Raw genomic sequence first — 20,924 nt, 5'->3', positions numbered from 1 at the left:
GATAACTAATTTTGAATCATCTCGTTTAATATTAACGACTCAGTGTTTTTTTTTTTTTTTTTTTGATGTCCTACGGATCTTCTGCCAATCACCCGGACGGAGTGGAGTGGGATTTCCTGGTTGACTGTCTGGTATCACTGACGGTATATCGCTGCTGTCCAATGAAAAACATGTATCTGCATTTTTTTGTCTGTTTTTCGTTTTCTCCGTCATTTGAACCCTGTAGCTGCTCTGCACCCTGTGTAAATAATTCTGGATGAGAGGACCAATAGAAATGCTCCAAACGGACTTTAAACCGTTAAACGTTTAGACGTTTTTTTTTTCCATTCTCCTGTAAAGCTGCTCTTTAGTAAACACAGGTTTTCTTCGGACACCCCGCTGTTTTTAATGGGGACCAGGTGAGGTCAATCGTGTCACTTCCTGATCGGCTCCTCGTGCAGTGATTTACCTGGAAAGTGATTGACTCCGCAGAATTTATTTATTTATTTATTTATTTATTTTTAGATATGAATTATTTGTTAAGCTTGTGTGTGTAAAAGAGAACATGGGTTAGAGTTATTTAATATATAAAGATATTTAATTGATCACCGGTCCTCTCATGCTCACTTCCGGTGACACGCTTTGGATAGGCAAAAGCTATGGGCCTGTCTGTCACAGCACAAGCCCCGCCCCTGAGCCCCGGAGCCCCGCCCCTGAGCCCCGGAGCCCCGGAGCGCCTGACAGGCTGTGTCTGCTCTCCTGAACCTCTTCTGCTTCATCACGCTTCAGTTTCTCTGCTGCTTATCAGCGCATATCTGAGGAGGCTGGTGAACCTTATCCTGTAGCCGCTTATGAAACACCCCCGGCTCTGGAAATGCACAGCATGTAGAAACGCAGAGCGAGCGACTCGCTGGCTTCCTGTACTTCCTATTTACAAACGTGTCGAGGAGAGTGAACGAGGACAGTAAGGACGTACAGTAAAGTACGAGTCGTTTAACAGTGGTCTAACATGGCAGACACGACAACAACCGCCAGGTAAGCACTGTAGCTACCTGTCGTGCAATCACACTTATGAGGTTAGCATGTACAGCCCCTTGCTGGACAGTCCAGCTCAAGACCTGCTGCTTTCACAGGGTCTAAGCTGGTCTCTGATGGTCAGGGTGAGAGGAGACGGTCATCTATGCTGGGACGTGAGCAGGTTATGGTACACCGTGAAAAAACATAACAGCCCCATGGATAAGTGAGGAATTAAAAAACATGACAAAAAAGGATGCAGTAATAAAAATAATAAATAAAAATAATTAAAAAAAAAACTGACAATAATATACTTTGGAAGAAATATTGTAAACTGAGAAATGATGTATATAAACTCAATATGAGGAAAGGAATATTATAAAAATAGCATCAGATCTCAATTAACAATAGAAATAAATTATTAATTAATAATTATGGAAGTTTGTGAATAGTATATTGAGCAGGAAAAGAAATCTGGTGCTGTTTTCTATCGAGATAGAGGGATCATTTATAGCAAAACCTGAAACAGTTTCCAATTATTTATGATATTGATATGAGTTTATGATATGAAATATTAATGATTATTTTATTAACAAAACAAACATCCTTCAAAGTAAGATGATCAAACAGAATGGGAAACAGTCCTGTACAAATATAAAAGAGTTAATCATGAAAGAGCGAAACTGTCAATTTAAAAATGGACATGTAAATAAGGAAGCGGTTGAATACAAAAGAACAGAAAGAACATCAGGAATTGACCATTTAGATGGGAACATTTTGAAAATAGCTGTAAAACACATAACTAAACCAGTTTGCTATATTTGTAACTGAAGTATAAAGCTGGGTATATACCCAAGGCTGTGGAAGCAAGCTAAAGTGATCCCACTACCTAAAGACAGCAGATGCTCCTTAAATGGTCCCAATAGTCGACGTGTCCGTTTACTTCCTGTAATGAGCAAATTATTAGAGAAAATAATAACAATGCAGAGCTACTTATCCGAGAATAATCTGTTGACTAACTCTCAGCATGAATATAGGAGAGGACTTTCAACATGCATTGCATTCATTCAGATAAATTAGGATTGGTTAAAATAACTAGAAGAAAAGGAGTTATTTGGAGCAGTTCTTTTAGACCTTAGTGCTGCATTTGATGTACTGAATCATGATCTGTTGTTAGAGCAGCTTGTTATGGGATGGATTTGACTCTAATAGCATGGCGTCAAAGTTATCTCTCAGATAGATGTCTGTCAGAGAGTAAGAAGGTAAATCTGGGAGTCCCACAGGGAAGTTGTCTTGGCCCGTTATTATTTTCACGATACATAAATGACCTGCTGCTAAATAAAGCCATGCTGCAGATGTATGCAAGTGATACCCCTCTTTATGCGTCAGCTGCCACAGTAAATGATCTGTCTGATATACTGAAGGAAGAACTAAAGGCAGTAACAAATTGGATCAGAGACAACCAACTCATTTGGAGAGCCAGAGATAACTTTAAATATAGAAGAAGAAACAATTTAACAAGTTCAAGATGTAAAATTATTGGGTGTTACAGTAGACCATAAATTAGCATGGGGAAAACATATTAAGAGAGCATTGTAAAAGAAAAAGGGGAAGGCTTTATCTGTAATAAGAAGATGCACAACATTTTTACTCAGAAAACTTTACAAATAGTAAAAACAATAGTAATACAATCATTAGTATTATCTAAACTAGATTACTGCACAGCAGTATGGTCAAATGGTCAAGTATCCTGTGCTGGTAGATTAACAGGGAATGGTACACTATGTTGATAAATCAGCAGGTTACAGTACCCTATGCTGGTAGGTCAGCAGGGTATGGTACCCTATGCTGGTAGGTCAGCAGGTTATGGTACCCTATGCTGGTAGGTCAGCAGGGTATGGTACCCTATGCTGGTAGGTCAGCAGGGTATGGTACCCTATGCTGGTTGGTCAGCAGGTTATGGTATCCTATGCTGGTTGGTCAGCAGGTTATGGTATCCTATGCTGGTTGGTCAGCAGGGTATGGTACATTATGCTGGTAAATCATCAGGTTACAGTACCCTATGCTGGTAGGTCAGCAGGGTATGGTACCCTATGCTGGTTGGTCAGCAGGTTATGGTATCCTATGCTGGTTGGTCAGCAGGGTATGGTACACTATGCTGGTAAATCATCAGGTTACAGTACCCTATGCTGGTAGGTCAGCAGGGTATGGTACCCTATGCTGGTAGGTCAGCAGGGTATGTTACCCTATGCTGGTAGGTCAGCAGGTTATGGTACCCTATGCTGGTAGGTCAGCAGGGTATGGTACCCTATGCTGGTAGATTAACAGGGTATGGTACCCTGTGCTGGTTGGTCAGCAGGTTATGGTATCCTATGCTGGTAGATTAACAGGGTATGGTACACTATGCTGGTAAATCAGCAGGATATGGTACCCTATGCTGGTTGGTCAGCAGGTTATGGTATCCTATGCTGGTAGGTCAGCAGGGTATGGTATACTATGCTGGTTGCTCAGCAGGTTACAGTACCCTATGCTGGTTGGTCAGCAGGTTATGGTACCCTATGCTCGTAGGTCAGCAGGTTATGGTACCCTATGCTGGTTGGTCAGCAGGTTATGGTACCCTATACTGGTAGGTCAGAAGGGTATGGTACCCTGTGCTGGTAGATTAACAGGGTATGGTACCCTGTGCTGGTAGATTAACAGGGTATGGTACCCTGTGCTGGTAGGTCAGCAGGTTATGGTACCCTATGCTGGTTGGTCAGCAGGTTATGGTACCCTATACTGGTTGGTCAGCAGGTTATGGTACCCTGTGCTGGTAGATTAACAGGGTATGGTACCCTGTGCTGGTAGGTCAGCAGGGTATGGAACCCTGTGCTGGTAGGTCCTGTGCTGGTAAATCAACTGGTTATGGGACCCTATGATGTTAAATCAGCAGGTTATGGGACCCTATGTTGGCACGTCAGCAGGTTATTGTTCCCTATTCTGTTAAATCAGCAGGTTATGGGACCCTATGCTGGCTATACTATGCTTCATATGTTTGTTGTGTTGACGAGTAGGTCTTTCAGCATTGAGCATAATCATTTAGAACAAGCTGGTCATCAAGTTTACAAACATAGTCAGATTAGACAAGACAAGACAACCATATTCACAATTAGTGTTGGACACAGATAGAATTTGGCCTCCGCCTTTAACCCATCCGAGCAGGGAACATTTACATTTACATTTATGCCATTTAGCTGACGCTCATATCCATAACGAAGGTTACTCGTATTACAGAGGTGGGCTAATGCAGAGTTAGGAGTGCTGCCCAAGGACCCGTATTGGTGTAGCGCACCCAGACTGGGAATCAAACCCCATTCTCCCACATGGTGTAATAGCTCACTGGCACTGGTGTTATCTGTTGCGGCACACCAACTGACACACACACACACACGTACACACTAGTGATCAAACACACACACAGTGACAGTAAGCAGGAGTGGAGGCATGCTAAAGCAGCCTATTCAAGTCAAATACAAACATGTGGCCTAGTTTTCCTGTTCGCTCCATCAGGACATGAGGCTCATATGTATTTACACATTTTGTTTTGGCAGAAAGGAGCAGCCAGGTGGAGCCATTCACAACGACGTCAAGGTAGGGTGTGAATATTAACACAAATAAATTAAAACACAGTTTGACTGGACTGGGCTACTGGACTAATGACCGCATTAATGCACCTTTGCCCCGTAACCTGCTGTAATGACGTCTCCGAACCTTTGGCTTTGACCATGCCACTGTTTCAAATAGATTAGGCCTAGTCTGAGACTGAAATTTACTTATAATGGAGAATTATCTTCCTGAATGCTCTGTAGTCCAAGACTCTGCTATATATATATATATATATATAGTATAGTATATATAATATATAGTATATAGTAACCACTATGAATTAATTCTCTTTTGGAATTGAATAGACACTGTGGCCACTGAATAATAGTAATAATATAGTGGCTGCTGAATACTATGAATTATTCAGTAACCACTGTAAAATATTCAATATCCACTATGAATTATTCCATAATCACTCCAAATGATTTAGTGTCCACTATGTATTTAGGAGCTACTATGAATTATTCAGTATCAGTATAATCATATAAACTTGATTTTGTACAGCAGTAGTACATTTATTATATGAAATAATTCTGCTTTTTAATTAAATAAAATATTGATTTCATTAAATTATATTATTGTCTTATTAAAAATAAAACCTTTTTGACAGTGATGAACAGTAGTTCCTTTTTACTTCATGTGGTTTGCTCATTGACTCACCCAGTGAATAAATCCATAAAATACGTACAGTAAAATACATCTTGTCATTTGAACTTTGTTTTGCAGGAATATTATGGGAAAATACTCAAGAAGACCACTGATCTGAAGAGCAATGCCTGTGTGCCTTCTGCTAAGCCCATCTCTGCCTACATCCAAAAAGCTCTGGCTGATGTTCACCCTGATGTCAAAGCAAAGTAAAATAACCTAGTCTATTTAAACTGAAAAAGCCACTCAGTAATTAAGTGCATTTCATTGAATCTACTCTTTGGGTGGTGTATTATACATCACTATTACAAAGGTTTTCAGACGTCCTGTTAAATTGATCAATTCAGCTAATTTTATGGTGTCCCCATTGCTGACACACCTAATCACACAGCTTGTAAAATCTCCATTGTAAAGTTTTGTCTTCTAGAGCATCAGTACATGAGGCTAAGGTCACCATGCCTAGGTGTCTACAAACCTTCAGACATATAGTGTAGGCATGATTAGTCATTAATAAAAGTTTATTGAATTTGATAAAATCCCTAAAATGCTCCTCAGGCTTTCCAATTTCATCCATATTCAAATGTTGATGGTCTGTAAGAAAGAGGAGTGTGGACTGATGTTCCATGCCTTAGGCCAGGGATCCCTCTGCTGGTAGGCTAAGTAACACCATCTTTTGCTCTCAGATACTACGGCTGTGGCCTGGTTGTGCCTGAGTGTGTTGAGGGCTGCAAGCTGCTGGACCTGGGCTGTGGTAGCGGCCGCGACTGCTACATGCTCAGCCGGCTGGTGGGGGAGAACGGATATATCAGTGGGATTGACATGACAGAAGATCAGGTGTGGCTGGTTTATGAGGCCCAGGGTCTTACTATATCTTTTAAGTCTTGCCTGATACGTCAAAAGACCTAATTGCAGAAACAGAAACTTTATCTGTTGGGTATTTTCTTTTTGATCCTGGAGGTCAGTAATGTACACCAAGAAATAAATGAAGGTCATACTGTAAAATAAATGAATAGACATTGATAGACCAGTAGTTCCTCCATGTACATTTGTTTGTTATATACAATATGGACAAAAGTATTGGGACACCTTCTCATTGATTGTTTCTTTCAAAATCAAGGGTATAAAAATGGTGTTCATCCAGCTTTTGTTTAAGTAACGGTCTTTACTGTCCAGGGAAGGCATTCCACTAGATTTTGGAGCATTGCTGTGAGGATTTGATTGCATTCAGTGATGATGCAAGTTAGTGAGGTTAGGATGTTGGATGATCACCATGCCTCCCCAGCTCATCCCAAAAGTATTGGTTGAAGCACCAGCCTAACACAGTTCCCCTGCTCCACAGCTCAATGCTGGAGGGGAGCTTTATACCTTTCTAGCCCACACCTGGCATTTGGCATGGTGCCAGCAGGTTATCTGCTCCATGGAATGCACAAGCTGTGTGTGCTTTTGCACATCTGTTTTAGCAATAGGTTCAACTTAAAGTGCATTCATTAGAAGGGGTGTACACAAACATTTGGATATATAGTATATAACATACATCATTTGAAATGTGTCCTCTGCACAGACCTCTGAGGATATTTAACGATGAATGGAACAATAGAAATGCTCCAAAATAAAGTAAATCTTTTTTTTAACAAGGACTTCCCTTGAACGTTAAGAACACTTTTTCTTCTACAGTAAAGTTACAACCCAACCATGTAAACTCTGTCTAAATCTGAAGATGCTACAGAAGACATTGAAGACAGATTGGTCCATATATTGTATGATGAGTCAATAATGTAATTATCATGACTGGCCTAGTTAAACAAACTCAGTTCAATTTCTTGTTGTAAATTTGTTATTGCTGCAAAACACTATGTTAAATGAGAACAATAAAGGGGTATACTTCAGACTGCAGTCATACAGTCGTACATTGTTATTCTGAAGAAATCAGTAAGAAGAGCTTTCATTGCACTGTGAATCACAGCGATCATAGCGCAGTGCATCCAACAATAAAGGCAGCAGGGAATTGTTTTCATACCAGAAAGCACAGTCAAAGTCAAGCAGCGATGCTGTAGCTAAGATTCGTGTGCTAATAGTGTGTTATTATTGTAATATTCCTCAAGATCACTCTATGGATGTTGCTAACTGAAGGTATCTGTTTTATAGCTTGAGATTGCACGGAAATACATCGAATATCACACACAGAAATTTGGATACAAGAAGCCAAATGTGAACTTCGTTCAAGGGTTCATCGAGACATTGAGGGAAGCTGGACTGGAAGAGAAGTCTTATGACATAGTAATGTAAGGATTTTAAAGACTGTATTTGTGCACACATTAAATGGATAAGAATTCATATTTTTAGATTAGGCTTTACAAGGCTTGCTTGAGTAAAAGAGAAGTTTAAAGAAACTCCACATGATGTACGTTTTCCTAGAACTGTGCGCACAGCCCAAGAACTAAATAGCTACCACTTTTTCTAAGAATTGACCCTCATAGTTTATTGACAGGCACTACAACTCCCTGTGGGCATTCTGACATTGTGTTTTGTTTTTGACTGACAGCTCGAATTGCGTGGTGAACCTTTCCCCAGACAAGGCGAGCGTTCTGAGAGAGGCCTACCATGTACTGAAGGTAATTTGTCATTCATTCATAATAAATATTCCGTGTGAGTCTGTGTAGTCATTGTGTTTTACAGCAATGCATCACAAGTCCTGTTAATTTGTAGTAAAAGCATTGATTTTAGAGAGTTATGAAATCTTCTTCTTAGAACAGTAAGCCTATCTCAATTACAATTGTTCTCGGTTTTATGAAAAGATATTGTTCAAATTTTTAATTGTAGCAATCACTCCATATTTAACGTGGACGAAATGTTTGTGTTTGGTTGTGTTTTTTATTTATATTATATATATATATATAATTTATTTTATTTATTTTTTAATGGTAAGGATGGAGGAGAACTGTACTTCAGTGACGTTTACAGCAATGCCAGAATTTCAGAATCCCTGAGGTCCAATAAGGTGTTGTGGGGTAAGAGAGTAGCTGATGCCTTATCCGGAACTGTTTCAGTATATCTTTAGGTATTTTCTTTAATATGCTTGAATATGTTATTTGTAACAGATATACATCTGAGCGTCAGACTATTTTGGTTTATTTTGAGGAAAAACAATATCACAGATTTAAATATTAGGAATCTTTAAATTAAGCCCCCAAATTTCTAGTTTTTCTGATGTCTATATAGAATCATTGCTTTTACTATAGGAACCCTAAAGAACCCTTTTTCTAAGGAGTTGTTCTGCAAAATATCGAGTTGATACAATCGATTAGCCAAGACATGTTTGCTATCCCACATGTGCTTCTGTAGGTTATAACAGGAGATGCTAAGCTAATGCTACTAACAATATATCAAGCTAGTTTTAGCTGATCAGCTTCATCTGGGGTTAGTGAATTTTAGTCATGTTAATTCAAAATTTTCACAAAAGAGCATCTTAGTGGTGAATCACGTTTGGAATTTCTTTAGGCCCTTTAGTCTAGGGCCTAATCTGAGTCTTGGAAACATGTGTTTACTGAATTAACTAGAAAAAATGCACCTTTTAATTTATTTTTAAATCCATTTAAAACTCTCCTCACTTATTTAAATTCAGAACTGAAACTGCTGTCAGTGTTCACAGTTAGAGCACCGAGTTGTTTGCTAAATTGCAGTCTTGTGAAAGTGGTATAGCTTTGCTTTTAGTTGCAGTATCATTTTAAGAGATTCCTGAGGTGGTTTGTATGTCTGATTAAGGTGAGTGCCTGAGTGGAGCGATGTGGTGGGAGGACCTCATGCGACTGGCTGAAGAGGTTGGGTTCAGCACACCCCGACTCGTCACTGCCAGTGTCATTTCTATAGGCAATGAAGAACTCGAGGGACTTCTGGGTAAGAGGGTTTCTCTGTATTTTCATAATAAGCTATTGCGGTTTACGTATTTGAGCGCCAATCATTCGTTTGTCTAGTCAAATTTTCCTAACATAATGCAAATTATATTTAGGTGACTACAGGTTTGTCTCAGCCACGTACCGCCTCTTCAAGTTACCCAAGACGTCTGAAAAGAAGCGCTGCCTTGTCATTTATGACGGGAACATCACAGGCTCTGAGGAGAAGTTTGAGTTTGATGCTCAGTACACCTTTAAGGTATGTGCCTTGGGCATAGAGTAGAGTACTATGGTCTCCTTATAGCATAGAGCTAGCTTAGAATTTTTAGTCTATTTGAACTAGCTAAGGTTATTCTTGAAGCATTTTTGTAAGTTGCTCTGGATAAGGGCGTCTGCTAAATGCCATAAATGGCTTTAATATGATGACCTGTAATACAGTTTGTAGAAAATCATCCCATAAAACCACACAGGTTCAGAAACCATTCTAACTGCCAAAGTGGCCTGCAATGTTGTAACTTTGCACTAGTATTATGATTGCCTACTGTGTTTATTTGTTTATGATGTTTTGAGCCAAAAGCAATACGATCAAGTCTGATCTGATCTAATCTAATCTCATTCAATCTAATAAAGTATTGGTTTCAAAGCCCCATCTGAAAGAAACTGGCTGCAGAAAACTGCAACATAATCATGGTTATGTAAAAATGAAGCAGCCCACACTTTCATTGACCATTGGCTTAGATACTTATTCAAAGGGATTTAGGACTACACAAAGATACTCTGTATACCTTTAAGTTATAGATTTTAAGTCAAGCTACACTACCTTTCAGTAGTCCACTGGTGGTGCCGAATGGCCCAGGAAAGCCTACAGAAGTCCTCCAAGTTGTTAACCAGTGAATTGTTCTCTGAAAAAGGCTTTATGTTTTCTGTTCTGTGTTTAATGGTAAAAATGCAGAAATAAATCCTGAATGAAACTTAATTTGCATAATTACGTACTTCATATTAATTACCCTGCAATGAATTAACTGAAAACAATTGATTCCTGAAATAGTATGATTCAGATGTTTACATAATTTCCATGTTAAAGAAATGCACTATACATCCAACACGTATCCAGGCACTCTCACCAGTACTTCTGGGCTGAGTTGGAGTAGTGTTTGTGATCCAGAATTACATCATTTAACATCTGTACCTGAACTCACTAATGCTAAAACCAGGCAAATTCTCACAGCAGTGTTCCAACATTTAGTGTTAAGCCTTTCAAGAAAGGAAGAATTTTTGCATCAAAGGAGGAAAAACTTTCTAACAAAAAACATAAATACCTTAATTTATGGATGAAACTATGTCTTTAAACATCTCTTTATTTTCACTAAACATGACTCTCCCCACCTTCAGAAAGTTCAATATAACATCCATTTTTTAATTCAAAGATATAATATTGTAGTATATATTTTCAAAGTATTATATAAGTTTTTACAATAATATATTTGTACTAATACATTTAAATAAGTTGAAGCCTTAAATTGAATTAAATATTTCAAATAGAATATTGCTTTTACTTAAATACCTGAAAACAGGGTCAGAGCAGTCCATTATTTTCAGCTTTAAGTTAATTAATTATATATTTTTGTGCAACGGTTTGTGTGCTAAAAAGTGCTAAAGATGCTGCTGTAACTCATCTAATCACAGTAAAATCAGTTTGGGACAGAATTGTGTTTTGTATGTAAATTTAGTTTTTTCCTTGTTAGGTTTATTATAAAGATAGGGTTCTTATGTGTTTTTGTATTTTTCTTTATTGAAAGAAGAAGCTAGGGGACTTGGGAAAGCCATCTTAACCTAAATTAATATGCAAATATGTTTTGCAAATCTATTTAATTCTGGCCAATAAGTGGTCAGTGTAAGGATAAAATGAATAGTCTTGGTTTCATAATGAATACTGGATAAGAGTCTACAAATATCTAGATGTATTGAGTAGATCACAAAAAAAAATATTTTAATGTTTAGCTTTTTTGTGCTTTATTCCTGTTGAAATGTTTTATTATTTGGTTCCTTGTACACTGAGAAATTTGTTTGGTGTTCAAGTTACAGAAGATAAGTGTTAAGTAGAAGTTTGACCTTTTCAAATGCAGTGTTTTCATCAATCTAAAAAAAAAAAAAACCTTCACTACATCTTAAGCATTTTAGCAGCTAACCATGGTGTGTTTTGATTGTGAAATTTTCTGCAGGTAAATGAGGTGATGGAGGTGGATGGTGACATGGCCAACATCCTGAAGAACTCAAGGTTTTCTGAAGAGTTCACTTTCCACACTCAGGCATCAGGAGCATGCTGCACCAAACCCAAGGTTTGTACTAGATCACAACTGTAGATTAGAAATATAGAAGTAAACCACTGAGCTTTTAATCCTAATAACATATAATAATAAAATTTTCCGTGTAATGAAGTCAAAATGTTATTCGCTGTACATTTTGGGGAAAAGCCAAAAGTACTAAGATCAAGTGTACTCTTATTTAATATTATACAGCATTGGTTCAAATCATTCCTGAAAGCACCTGTCTGGAATGTAAAATTTAGCTATTTAAAAAGGAGTTTGGCCAGACAGTCCAGTTGATTCCAATCTGATCTTAAGCAGTTTAGAAATGTATTAATTCAAATTCAACTTTTTATTTTAAAGGGAGGAACATGTGCACGTTTTGTGGGGTGTAAAATTTACATTTCATGCTTTTTAATCATATAATGCTTACACAAATTCTATTGCAGGGTGTGCAAATGCAATAATAAGTGTCACTACATTTTTACATATATTACTAATATATTGTTTTTACTAGTTAAGAGTTAGAGTTAATGTGATTGTTGAAATCACATCTAAATCTAAATTATTTAGCTTTTAAATGTAAAAAAACAAAGCCTCACGTAAAAGATTTTGTATTTTCCATCAAAATAATTTGGCAAAAGAAAAAACAAATCAAGCTTTGTAAAATAGTCCCGATCTTGCACAAAATACGCAGTCCTCAACAACTTCGTTGTAGGAATGTATCATTAAAATTGTGTCCATACTGATTAGTTGACCCATAATTCAGGCTCAGAACACATAATCAGAGTAAATCCCAAAGTCAAGAACTGCTTTTGCTATTGTTATGACTCTTTAGCGTATTTATTTATTTATTATGGATTGTGGAAATGCCAAAGGCAATAAGATACAGTCTAATCTTATCTAATATATTTTAGCCATTAATGAATTGTTGCAAAAGATCTTCCTAATAGCATCTGGATAGAGAATATTGCAACATAAAATTTGGCTGTGTTAAATAAGGATGGTCAGATAGAGCAAAAACTAGCCAAATCCAGTCTTATCTAATGCACTCTAGAAACATATATAGGGGAGAATAACACCTCCCCTCCTACAACATTACCTTATGTTATTCAGCCACAGACATTTTCTCAGTTACTGAGTTACTGAATGTGACAAGAGCACTTTCAATCTTATATATAGATTTTTTTGGATTGATTTTTAATTGTTTGAAACCAAGAAAAACAGCTAATATTTATTTTTTGTCTGAAATTGATGAACACCTTTATTCCTATGGCTTGTCAAAACCACTATGACAAAAGAGTATCCATCATTCTCAACCACCGAGGTCCATGCCCTGAGTGCTGCTATGAAGTCAATAGAGTACATCTGTTTTTTTGTTTGTTTGTTTTTTAAATAAAGATTATCCTTACAACAGTGGACATATTATCATTATCACAAAAATAAAAATAAGTAGAAACAATTATGCACATGCACAAAATGAATGGGAATGTTCTTTAATGATTCAGATTGACTCACATCACGACTCGGATTGACTGAATACATTGGGTCCTGATTGCACCTTTTAGACTGGCTTAAGTTGTACTGCTCAAAATGTACATACAACTAAAGTTCACTTGTTTTGCCTCTGTAATTTGGAACTCTGGAAACGTGTTTGAAACTCAGATGCAACATTTCTAACTTCTGTGAAACTCTTTAAAAGCTTTTAAAAGCTGATAACATACACTTGATGACGTCAAACAGCATCATTTAAAAAGAAAAACTGTTTAAACTGAACTAAGAAGATCAGAGGTTAATAGTCAGTTAGCTAACCAGCCTTAATTTACTCACAGCTGTAACAGCATTATATCATACAAGGACACACAGGTAGATGGCACAGATAATTCTGTAGCCAGAGCAGTATGATGATGTATGACACTATTGTACTGTCTGTTGATCCTGCTAAGCCAGATATTTTTTAAATGAATGCTATAACTGTCAAACTGCACAGCAGTTGTGTTTTTCTCATCTCATAACCTGCAAGTAATTGTGTGAATGAATCACCTCAAGCCCAACAACAGCCACAGACACTCAAGGCCAAACAGCTGCCTTACTGCACTACGTCTAAGCTAACAACCTTCCAACCGAAGAATGTCACCTTATCAGAACCGCTCATGGCCACACAGCCCATTTAGACACAAGAAGAACTGTTTGGAGTCGGGCCTATTTATAACCACACAAACACGTTCATTCTTCAGCTCAATCTGCCATTCGTCCTACAGAGAAAGAGTCTGGCCTGCAGGTCAAGTTAGCGCTGCTCTCAGGGTTTGACTGAATGCACATTTGACCTTGATCTCAGTAGTTGTAGAAAAAGATGCGCTAATTAGAAGGAATCTGAATCTGACCCACTGCACGCATTTCAGAAATATGAATGTTCTCCCACCTCGACAAACACCAATTCTGTTATCCACTACAGGCGCCTAAGTTAGTTATGAAAATGTATTGATAATCAAATGTTGGATTGAAATCTTGTTATAAAAGTTGCTGATTTTTACAATACTGTGTAGAGTCTGATTTTTAATGAATAGTTTACATGTAAAGATTGGTGTCAGACAGTGGTTAAATTAGTCTTGTGTTTAAACCCTGACCGCTAGATTGCAGTGATGTGTTCAGATCCTATTGTTCTGATTGGATAAACAGTCAGGATAAACTTTTTTTCTTATTCAGATTTTATTGATATTGTGGAGGTTTTTTTGTTTGTTTGTTTGTTTTTTTGTTTTTTTTTCCTGTGACAGTTTTCCTAAAATTTAATTGAAAAAAATCACAATACATAATGTGTATCATATTGCTAGGCATCACACTGCCCTTTTTGTGAATTAGGTCTTTTCTGTACTAATTATTCACAGTAACAAAAATTTTGACTGGGGTGCCCAAACTTTTGCCTGACACTATACATAGCAAACGTATAGTTACGTAGAGTTTAGAGATTACACAGACATGAGCTCTTCTTAACTGATAGCGAGAATGAATGAAGGTCTGGAACTGCCAGTGGTTCCAAAGAGCTTACGAGGTGATGGGGTGTGTATTAGCCAGTACTGTAAGATTTCTTTGCTGGTATTGGAAAAGGCAAAAGTGGTATAATACTTTCTGTGGTTTGAATTGATTCTGATCAATAATGCTGTATACACATGTATCAAATATTGGTGTATTAGATCATACTGTAATTTTCACAGTTTGTGCCTAAAACATCTCTTGACTGTGGTCAAACCCCTGTAACGTTACTCCTGGGTCATTGGTTTTATTTAAGCGCTGTCTGACATTACTATTGATTTCCGTCATTTCCATTGATTTGATCGTTGATTGCCCTCCTACAGATCCTGAAAAAAACTGACTATACTTAGTCAGTACTGTACAGTACTGTACTGACTGACAGCACTTAAATAAAACCAATGACCCAGAAGTTATGTTACAGTGGTTTGACCACAACTGTGTCACAAACTGTGAAAAATACAGCGTGATCTAATACACCAATATTTAATACATCTGTATACATCATCATTACTGTGCTTTTGCTGTGAGCCTTGTGGAACAGCAGAACATAGGGCCTCATTCACCAACCGTTCATAGGAATACATTTCTTTATCTGGGACTTGTTTCATTAACAGTGATTATATCGTCTTTACCATCATTATAAGAGCAGAGCTGCAGACAATTCTGTGGTTTAAAAACACCTGATGAATCTGACCGACTTTTTCCTAGGACTTTTCTCAAGAACACATTAAATAAAGTTCTCAGGAAGATATTGGTGAACGAGGCCCAATGATTTATGGCCGTTGGGTCTTTTGTAGGAGCCACCTGTGTGATCCAGGTCGCTTGTTCTAATCTCGCAGATAAGCGAGGCAGCGGCAGATAAATAGTTATGTAATCTCCTCTTCCTTGTCATGGAAGTTACATTAGTACATGTGCTCCACACACGCACACCAGCTCAACACCTGTGCTCCATTACCAGGAGAAATGCGCAGTGGTTGTGAGGCCAGAAATTCGAAGCCAGTTTTGATTGTAGACTGGTGGTGGATTGTGGTGGGCCTTCAGTATTAATTCAGAAACTAGTTTTGATTAAAAAAAAAAAAAAAAACCCTGATAGGAGAATCATAAATGCTCACACACAGTGGACTCAGCCCATCATATCAAGGACAGCATGTTAATGAGTACTTAATTGATACTGTACTGCTCTGCCACACCACTGTTTAATACTGCTGAATCTACTGCCTGGTTATCTGGGCAGCTAAAGCTGGATGATGCTCGATCTTTCCACTGAGAAAAGACCTCTCTTCTCTCCTCAGGTCATGACCGTGGATCCTTTTGAACTGGCTGAGCAGTTAGGAAGTGCTGGAGTGGTTCCGTCCACTGGAAGGTGCTGTGGGGCCCAGGAGTCGTGCTGCACTTAAAAGTGGAGGGAAAATGTAATTAACTACTGTCAATTGAGTTCATCTGGACATGGAATGGACATTGACAGTACACCGTTTTAATTGATTTCTACTGATTTATATGTTTTAATTAGCAAAATACTTGACTATATGGTGGAATGATGGAAATATTAAAATACTTTCACATAAACAAATCTGACTTCATATTAAGTCATAAAATACAACCAGGCTCTTTTTTTCCCCACAGTGAATTATTTGCCACACAGTTCTACAGCTTGGTTTAGCAATGAATGACAGATGTTCATCAAGTGGTCATGATCTAGACCAGACGCGCATGTGAGATTATGTGACATACAGACATGCACTTTTCCTTCTCGCTGCATTCAGAACCAGCATAATCAGCTGTTGTTTTTGTTGACAGAGGAGATCCAGTATCAAGGAGAGAATGAAAAGAGGAATGGTTCAGAACGTTCTTGACTGCTAACCTGGAGCCTGAGCTTTAGGATTTCTGCTACCAGGAGGCTTCAGCTTTACATGGAGCTCTAAAATGTAATGTGCGACTTAAAGCAGGTCAGGTCTAACCCGAAAGGGAGTGTATTAGCAAAGCAGTAGTAAATTGTAAAAGTGTAAAAGTGATTGACTGACAGCTCACCATTCCGTTCAAGAGGTGCAGCGACTTTGTACCTTCCAAAGACGTTCCCCTCAAAGGTGAACCGTCCAACAGTGAGAAATTACATCCATCAATCAAAGAGATAAGCAACATTAAAGGTTATTGAGGTCGGCAATCCAGAACAGTGTCCTTTGGCTTTAGCTGCTGTTATTTATTGCTGCCGTAGAGACTGAACTTTAAATGGTCTGTTTTGCAGGGCCATGGGACCGGCGCACATTCAAGATTACACTGGTTAGCTGTAAGCTGTCAATCAGTTTAGTGGTTTCCACTTGGAAGGAAGAATTTCATTTGGAGTACAGTGGCGTAATACTCATTCTAATAGGAGGATTTGTGGCCTCTGCTCCTGGTAAAAGCCATTACTTCAGGTTGAATGAAGGCATGATAAATCAAATGAACTTCCACAGCTCTTTAAAAAGAATAAATGTCATCAGGTTTTGAAAGGCTTTCACACAACATGCTAATGCAGAATTTTCAAATACCTTCATTGGTGGATTCTGGTTGAGAAAGTTGAAATGCCACATTAGTTTGAATCTTTCTTGTACACACTAAAACATACACTCCCTGTGTGTGTCAGGAACCTTTCGAAACTTTAACCTTTGTTTATTTATATGCAGTGGCATGCAAATGTTTGGGAACCTGTGGTCAAATTTCCTGTTACTATAAAGACTTAAGTGTGTACAAGATGATCTGAGCTCCAAGAGGGAAGTTAAAGACAAAACATTCTTTTCAGCATTTATTCAAGATCATTGTTCACTCTGTACAACTTTAGAGTGGAAAAGGGAAAGGACCACCATGCAGAAGCACCACACACCAAGAGATCTGAGCACTCGGATATCTTTTACCATGGTCTCAGACCTTAATTAGCTTATATTGGGGGCAGTTTAAAACTGTTGTTGGATTAAACACTGCGGCCTCAGACTGGGGTTGCCTCGGACCCATTGCTTGGGCAGGCTGGGTTTTGATTCCCAGGTAAGATGAGCACACAACGGTACACCAATAAGAATTTGCCTATTTTAGTAGGTGTTGGATGGTAACTGTAAATACTGAGCTTACTCATGGAGATTATTGGAAATGATTATAATAACACATCAAATCATAATGTATTGTTTATTAGTTTATAATATACATATATAATATAAAATTATGTAATATACATTTATAATATAACATATATACAGAGATATATGGGTTTCTAAGTAAAAAAACTCACTATGCACTAAATATACAGAATTTTATATTAATTATATTTGATAAATGTGCACAAAAGTTGTGTAATATACTGTAAACAAATTATTATTATTATTATTATTATTATTTTTATCAGCCATAGTAATGCCAAGAATGTGCAGATGTGTGTTCTCTGTAGAAGATAACCAACAATCAGAAAACCAACAAAACCTGCCATTTGACCGGGGGTGCCTAAACTTTTGCACGCTGCTGTAGGTACAGCTGTGCACCGTGTAGAAAAGGTCTGTACTGATGCATGTAAGGATGCTCTCACCTCTGTTCACTAACAAACATCCCAAAAGTCACGAGGAAACTTCTCTCCACGCTCATTTGCATTCAGCGTGGCCGACGGGCGCTCTGATTGGCCGTTCCGACCGTCCTCCCTCCGCCCCCGAGCGTTCTCGGCCTGCGATTGGTCGCCCGGGTTGCCTGTGGGCGGGTCCTGGGGCGAGAGGCACGAGTTTGGCGCTGAAGTGTGTTCAGTTTCAGCGGCGGCGTTGCGGAGCCAAGCTGGTCACCCCAAATGCACAAGTCCCGGCGACTCGCGCGTAGCTGAGATGAAGCCGGACTCCGATTGGCTCTGATTTTTTTTTTTTTTTTTTACTTTTTTTTTTTTTAAGCCATTTTCATTCAAAGCGGGTTTGCCCATTATCAACATGGCAGAGCCGTCCGTGCCAGCAGCAGTGGCCAGTGCAAAAATGGCGTCACTTATCCGGGTGCGAGCCGTGACTCTAATTTTCTTGACCGTCGGCGCTTGCTTAATTACCCCGACGCGGGGCAAAGAAGGAGGAGGAGGGGGTGCGGGAGGCGGGGGAGAGGAGACCGTCATCATCGGCCTGCGCCTGGAGGACACGGACGACATTTCGTTCATGGACAAGGGCTACCTGCGGGTCAGCGAGAGGTCCCGCGTGCGGCTGCGCGTCTACGGGCAGAACATCAACAACGAGACGTGGTCCAAGATCGCCTTCACGGAGCACGAGCGCGGCCGCGCGGCTGCAGGGGTCGGCGGCGGCGGCGGTGGGGGTCTCGACGGCTCGTCCGGCTCGGGTGGGGGCGACAACAAGAGCCAGGAGGAGCCCGCGCACAGCGCCGTGCACCCGTGCGGCATCAGGACCTCGGACATCCTCATTCTGCCCAACATCGTGCTAAACCGCAAGACCTCCGGCGTGGTGGAGATCGAGGTGAAGCCCCTGCGCAAGACCGAGCGCAGCAAAGCCTACTACCTGTGCATCGCCACCTCCACGCCGGCCGGTACGCACGACCCGTGGACGGAGAACACGTGGATCTACCACGAGGGCGAGGACACCAAAGTGATCGTGGTGGAGGAGAGGAAGTTCCTGCTGCCCTTCTGGCTGCAGGTCATCTTCATCTCCATGCTGCTGTGCCTCTCGGGCATGTTCAGCGGCCTGAACCTGGGCCTGATGGCCCTGGACCCCATGGAGCTCCAGATCGTGCAGAACTGCGGCACGGAACGGGAGAAGAACTACGCGCGCAATATAGAACCGGTGAGGAGCCAAGGGAACTACCTGCTCTGCTCGCTGCTCCTGGGAAACGTGCTGGTGAACACCACCCTGACCATCCTGCTGGACGACATCGCCGGCAACGGCCTGATCGCCGTGGTCATGTCCACGATAGGCATCGTGATCTTCGGCGAGATCGTCCCGCAGGCCATATGCTCGCGGCACGGGCTGGCCGTGGGCGCGAACACCATCTTCTTGACCAAGTTCTTCATGCTGCTGACCTTCCCCGCGTCCTACCCCGTCAGCAAGCTGCTCGACTACCTGCTGGGTCAGGAGATCGGCACCGTGTACAACCGGGAGAAGCTCCTGGAGATGCTGCGCGTCACCGACCCGTACAACGACCTGGTCAAGGAGGAGCTCAACATAATCCAGGGCGCGCTCGAGCTGCGCACCAAGACGGTGGAGGACGTGATGACGCCGCTGCGAGACTGCTTCATGATCGCGAGCGACGCCACGCTCGACTTCAGCACCATGAGCGAGATCATGGAGAGTGGCTACACGCGCATCCCCGTCTTCGAGGAGGAGCGCAGCAACATCGTGGACCTGCTCTTCGTCAAGGACCTGGCATTCGTGGACCCCGACGACTGCACGCCGCTGAAGACCATCACCAAGTTCTACAGCCACCCGCTGCACTTCGTTTTCAACGACACCAAGCTGGACGCCATGCTGGAGGAGTTCAAGAAAGGTGAGGTGGGGTGGGGGTGGGGTGGGGGTCTGTTGGAGGAAGGTTCAGGGTCATCTTCGCAGCCAGAAGGTTCACGCGGTCTTCTGTAGTTTTGGAGCTGTTTGTCCTGTTAATGCAGGAAAAAAGAGAGGTAGTGATGTTCACGCGTGTCCAATTCCCGCGCGTTTTACGCACGGTGCGTCATGACGCAAAGAGATTTAACGGTGTAAACAATATGTTGCTTCTGGCTGGTACGTTGTTCAATACCTAGAGGTGATGTGTTCACAGTAAGGATTATATCATAGAGTTTAGTTCAAACAGCTGTGCGCCTTTTACGCACGGTGCGTCATGACGTAATGAGATTTACCAGTAAAAACAGTAGGTGCTGTTTATTTTACTTTACTTTACCTCTCAGCTGAAAGCACGCTATATTCTGTTCCTCATCCTGGAGATGATGTGGCCACAGTGCCTTTTACGCGCGGTGTGACATGACGCAAGGAGGCTTACTAGTATAAACAAGATGCTCCTTATTGCACGTTGTCCTAATCCTGGAGTTTACATCTTTGTGAAGTTGAAGAGCTGTACGCTACAGAGATCCACAAAGTCCTGAAACCACTCAACACAACAGTGTGCCTTTTACGCGCGGTGCGTCATGACGCAATGAGATTTACACATATCAGTCTAAAACACGGTCTGCACGCGACCACATCGTTCTGAGGTCTTTGTGAAAACTGGTCAGCATGGTCATACTGTAGGTGTCACACGTTTTCTACTTGTTTCTCAGTCAATACACCACGTGAAGCTGCTGGAAACAGTTCTGGCACTGCGTCATGACGCACGACATTAGGTTTACCCAGTGTTAAACAGGTCGATCAGGTGATCAGATGTCAGTTAAGATGTGTTGTGTCTAATTAAAAACAGTTACGTTATGAACATCTAAAAATATTCATATTTCCTC

General features: G+C 40.4%; 2 protein-coding genes across 4 annotated transcripts in view; both read left to right on the top strand.

Moving 5' to 3' along the window:
• Positions 1-684: 684 nt before the first annotated feature.
• Positions 685-16,071, top strand: as3mt (arsenite methyltransferase). The gene is made up of 11 exons (XM_072657252.1): positions 685-1,014; positions 4,584-4,623; positions 5,365-5,492; positions 5,967-6,117; positions 7,429-7,565; positions 7,826-7,895; positions 8,210-8,291; positions 9,046-9,177; positions 9,290-9,432; positions 11,396-11,512; positions 15,802-16,071. The coding sequence occupies exons 1-11, from the start codon at positions 989-991 to the stop codon at positions 15,904-15,906; spliced, it is 1,131 nt and encodes a 376-aa protein (XP_072513353.1). The 5' UTR covers positions 685-988; the 3' UTR covers positions 15,907-16,071.
• Positions 16,072-18,435: 2,364 nt separating this feature from the next.
• Positions 18,436-20,924, top strand: part of cnnm2b (cyclin and CBS domain divalent metal cation transport mediator 2b) — a 45,629-nt gene continuing 43,140 nt past the window's right edge. For all 3 annotated transcript variants that reach the window (XM_072657254.1, XM_072657253.1, XM_072657255.1), the window contains exon 1: positions 18,436-19,987. In XM_072657254.1, the coding sequence (XP_072513355.1) occupies positions 18,439-19,987 (1,549 nt within the window). In that variant the 5' untranslated portion in view covers positions 18,436-18,438. The remainder of the gene's footprint in view (positions 19,988-20,924) is intronic.

This window comes from Salminus brasiliensis, chromosome 15 (genome assembly GCF_030463535.1).
Source record: "Salminus brasiliensis chromosome 15, fSalBra1.hap2, whole genome shotgun sequence".
Taxonomy (NCBI): domain Eukaryota; kingdom Metazoa; phylum Chordata; class Actinopteri; order Characiformes; family Bryconidae; genus Salminus; species Salminus brasiliensis.
Note: the sequence above shows the minus strand (reverse complement) of the source record. Positions and strands in the feature narration are given on the sequence as shown.